This window comes from Myotis brandtii, unplaced genomic scaffold (genome assembly GCF_000412655.1).
Source record: "Myotis brandtii unplaced genomic scaffold, ASM41265v1 scaffold123, whole genome shotgun sequence".
NCBI classification, from domain to species: domain Eukaryota; kingdom Metazoa; phylum Chordata; class Mammalia; order Chiroptera; family Vespertilionidae; genus Myotis; species Myotis brandtii.
This window is the reverse complement of record NW_005354291.1, coordinates 323971-328466: the sequence shown is the minus strand read 5'-3', so window position 1 is coordinate 328466 and position 4496 is coordinate 323971. Positions and strand designations below refer to the sequence as shown.

Sequence of the window (4496 nt, the reverse complement as noted above, 5' to 3'; positions counted from 1 at the left end):
TGGTACGCGCTGTTCCAGAAGGAGGCGGGGAAGCTGCGCTGGCTCATCGGGTAGGAGCCGTCTGCAGGCCGGCGAGCAGGAGGGGAGGGAAGGGGAGAAAGAGCTCGTCAGCTCCGGGAAACGCGATTGCGGGCCCCCGAGGGCGGCGGGGAGAGCCAAAAGCGCAGGGCCCGCCAATGGCTGGAAAGCGGCGCCTGGGGGCATATCGGCAGCCTACCCTTTGGGGCGGCGCCTTCCAGAGGGGGCTGCAGCCTGTGGATTCCAGGGACGGGCTCCGAAAAACGGGGGAACCCTATGGGGTGCAGGTCCGCTCCCTCGATTTTGCAGAGCTGGGGGGTGGCGGGGAGCGGAAGAGCGGAGGGACCTCCTCCCCAAGCCCCAGGTTCGGGCTCAGGGAGTTGCACCTAACTCCTCCCGAGCTGCCTCCGCGGCCTGGGGCCGACGCGGCTTCCCTACTCCAACCCGCAGCTGCTCAAGCTGAAGATTCGTCTTCCCGCTCTTGGTCGGCCGCCTGGCGATCTCACTGCCCGCTCTCGCGTTTCAGCCTCCCTTGTTCTTGAAAATGCGTCTCTGATAGACTAGAAGTCCATAGACATATTTCGAAGTCTTGCTATTATTAGCCTCCTTTCTAGAAACCTTCTTTCAGATATTTTTTCCAAGAACTCGAGCAGAACAGTAAACTAGACACACTAAAAGGGCAGCTGTATTATTTGCACAAAGGGACGCGAAGGGAAAGGTCTTTTAAGTTTTAACAAACTTTGTGCATTAAAGTGTGGATGCCACTCCTATAATTTCTTATTAGTATTGTTATTATGATCACTGTTGATCCCTAGAGTCTGGGAGCATTTTAAGAGAACAGCATTTAGATCAAATTTGTTGCCTTCAGTTAGGAGAGAGGGAAAGAAAGACATTTAACTCAAGAGGCTTTTATTGAGCACCTCTGGGGAACGCATCTGTACACATTCTAGGGAATTTAAAATACTTTTAAAATACATTCCAAGTAATGAATAGTCTTCCTCTTAAAGATATTTAGGCACCTGAATAATAAAAGGAATGTTCTGTATTCAAAACTAGTATTTTTGGAGCTTGTCTAGGCAAGGCTTTTACAAACTTTCACACTCAAGGTAAAAAAAAAAAAGGTGGGTAAGGGTTGTCATTTCCTCCAAAATGTAATATTTGTTTTCCTTTTTACAACAAAGTCCTGACTTCTCAGTGTGGTACATATTAAAAACTAAGCTTAGTGAGAAAGTTTACCAAATAGTTCACTCTACCCTTGTCTGGGTAATAAGGGAAGTTGAGATTTCAGAATAGAAGGGAAATGTAGTTGACTTGTCCAAGAAATCATGGTCCCAAACTAGATAAAGCAGTGCTTTCTGGGAAGGATAGAACAATAAAGAGATGTTTTGGCTGTACCTAAATACTCATTTCCTTGCTACTTTATTTGCTTATTTGAAAGATGTTTTCTGCTTCAAGAATTCCCAAGTAATTGAAACCTGAGAAAAAGGCACAGGTAGGTTTTAGGAGACATTCTTTTGCTGGCAGTGGGGCCTAGGACTTTTTATTCTGGGCAAATTTTCAGAAACTGGGTAAGGGCCCTGAAAACCTCACATTTCCACAGTGCATTTACATACATTTTCTGTTTGCTTTAGGACCATCTCCAGGGATAGTTAGGAGGGCAAGTATTATTCTAATTTTAGAGACCAGTAAATAGAGTGACCTCAAAGAGGTTAAGAGACTTGCCCAAGGTCATAGTGCTAGGAAGCAGGGTGGAACCAACAGGCCAGCCCAGGCCTCCCAATCCCAAGGCTAGTGTTTTTCTAGGTCAATGCTCTGCTCTTCTCTGCCTCCTGCAGGAGAGATCTGTCTGTGCCTATTCCTCCTTCGCTTTCCTTACCCATTTCCAAGTGCCCCTCCTCACTTCTTCCCTGACACCTAGGATTCTCTCAGTTGCATCTGCTTGAGCCCCTCTAGGTGGACCCCAGGCTTAGGGGCCTCTCTACAGGCCCTGCCATACTCACCCCGCCAGGGCCCAGAGCTCCTCGGGGCTTTGCTGCTTGTACAGCTTGGCGAGTAGCTGCTAGGCTGGCTCAGGGCCCTGCTGAAGTGTTCGTCCACCACGGAGCTGATGTCCCCCTGGAAGTAGGTGAACAGGACGCAGCGGGAGTTGATGTACTCCGCCTCTGGTGGGCGCTCTTTCTCCGGGCTGCCTTCTTCCTCCTTTATACTGGCGGGAGTCTGGCTGGAAAAAGAGGAGCTGCCGCTGCCGCTGCTGTTACTTGGGCTGGCGTTGCACTCTTGAGCCTCCTGCATTTTGGAGTAATAAGCTAGTTTCTGCTCCAAGAGAGAAAGAAGAGAGTAGTCAGTTTCAAAAGAGATGGCCAGTTGGATTCAGGCGACACGTGCTCCTCTGATCCCTAAGGTTTCCAGGAGGGTAACTGGCATATGCGCCCCAGCGCGGTGCTCACTGATGCGGGCTGCACACCCTGCCCCTGAGCACGGGTGGGCTTCCCGAGAAGCAGGTTGCCCTTCCCGATCTTTCTGTCACCCGGCATTGCTGCCAGGCCGCAGGCAAAACTCTGAGGTGTCAGGGTGAGGGTTGTGGAAGACGCCTGAGTAACCAGGTTATGGGCCCAGTTTGACCACAGAGCCAGGCTCGAGGCAGATATACAGGGGTGGGCAAAAGCAGGCTTACATAATACAAATAAATAATACAATAGTCATTAAGTAATAACGCAAGAATAAACTCTGCGTTTCCCGTACTCGCAACTGTAAACCTACTTTTTCTTGCCCCTGTGTATTTTTCAAAACCAGCCTCCATGAGTAAAGGGCACCCAGTCCAGTTAGGGCCCGGTTGTCCCCTGCCTGAGAATCCAGGGCAGAAACACAAGAGGCGGGATTAAGCATCCTCATGACGGAACATGAAAACCCACTCCACACACCCAGGCTGCAAAGGAAGTCCCGCCGCCGAATGGAAGGTTTGAAACGGTTCCACTTAGGAAAGAATCATGTGGGTAAACAGGTGAATGACATCCTGACATGGGTCGTTGTCATACACGCCAGTGGGTATTTGTTTGGTTGCCCATATACTTTCCATTTAAGAGTCTGTCTCAGTTTTTAAAGAGATCTTCTTTTTTTTTTTTTTTGAGTAAAGAAAAACCAATGGGTTATGAGAATTTCCAGCCTTGCCATCTCTGGGCACATTGAGGAAATGAGAATAAAATGGAGCCGCGGAAAATCTTGGCGGTGAGGCTCTGTAAATAGTGACTGATAGTGATTTTAAAAGATGAAGTTCCACTGCTATAAACATTTTCTTAGAAATGAGCAATGGACTGGATGTAACATTAAAGCATTACGCAGGCAGAGATGGCCTGGCCATGCAAAAATGAACTGAGATCTTCATGCAATAGATTGGTCCAGGGCCAGGGAGGAGAAAGGAACAGAGAGACAGAAAACCACCCCACCCCTCCTCTTTGCAATAGTTCCAGCCTGGGAAGGAGCTGGGTTCAGACGCTGAAGTCAAAAGAGCCATTTAGCAATATCACTACTTCTACCCCATTCCCGCTTGGCTTATAATGAGGGGCTCTGATGAGTCCTAACATTAACATTGAGACTAAACAATCTCCTGGCTGGGAAGTGAAAAGAGGAGGAGGAGGGAAAAAGCAAAAGCCAGATAGATGTTTTAAATTTGCGAGCAGAATTGGTGAAAGTGTGGACTCTGTCTGACACTGGGGTGTATTTCAATTCCCCCAAAGCAGGAGCCTAGGCCCTCACTTTCCAACCTGGTCAGGCCTCCCACGAGCCCCAGGGTGTGACCTGGGTCTTTTCCTGGACTACTGGCCTCAGTTTTCGCTACTTCAGCTGTGGAGACAGAAAGAACTGTTCCCCAGACGCAGCCCAGAGAACAGATAAATAGGAATAATTAAAGGAAACGTGAGTTTGCAGAACCGGGGTTAAGTGGTCTTATTAACAGTGGGTTTGTTGATGGCAGGGCAGCCCACTTCGCGACTCCATCTCCTCAAAGGTCAAGTATTAGCTATGAAGTTTGCCTCTACCCAGTCAACTGTACCCCAGTAATATCCCCCCAAACTTTGCAAAGCAAAGATGATAAAATCAATGCTTTTCCTATGGGACTCTCTGTAACGAATTCTCTGGTTCTGAAATTAATGGGCTTGATCGTCTGAGCAAGGGGGGGGGGGGGGGGGGGGGAGAGTATGCCTTATATAAGTTTGCAGGGATGAGAAGGAGAATCTTTGCATCTCCAACAGAAAGACGGACACAGGCTTTGGCTTTTGTCGGGACCAAAGCTTTGCTCCCATCTCCCTGCACCTGCCCTGGGCTCAGACGAATCTGGAGTCCAGCAGACACTAAGAAAACAATCCAGCAGGCGCCATCCTCCTCCGAGCATTCCCGGCAAACCCGGGACACGCATTAGCGGGGCTTAGTCGCCTTCCGAGAAAGCAAACGGAAGGGTTAGCTCAATCTACCGGGTGGCAGCG

The 4496-nt window shown here is 49.2% G+C and overlaps 1 protein-coding gene across 1 annotated transcript in view; it reads right to left on the bottom strand.

Moving 5' to 3' along the window:
• Positions 1-2: 2 nt before the first annotated feature.
• Positions 3-4496, bottom strand: part of VGLL2 (vestigial-like family member 2) — a gene marked incomplete at its 3' end in the record, with an annotated part of 4861 nt that continues 367 nt past the window's right edge. The window contains exons 2-3 of the mRNA XM_014533914.1: positions 2019-2331; positions 3-61 (exon numbers count right to left, since the gene is read on the bottom strand). Of these exons, the coding sequence (XP_014389400.1) occupies positions 3-61; positions 2019-2331 (372 nt within the window). The remainder of the gene's footprint in view (positions 62-2018; positions 2332-4496) is intronic.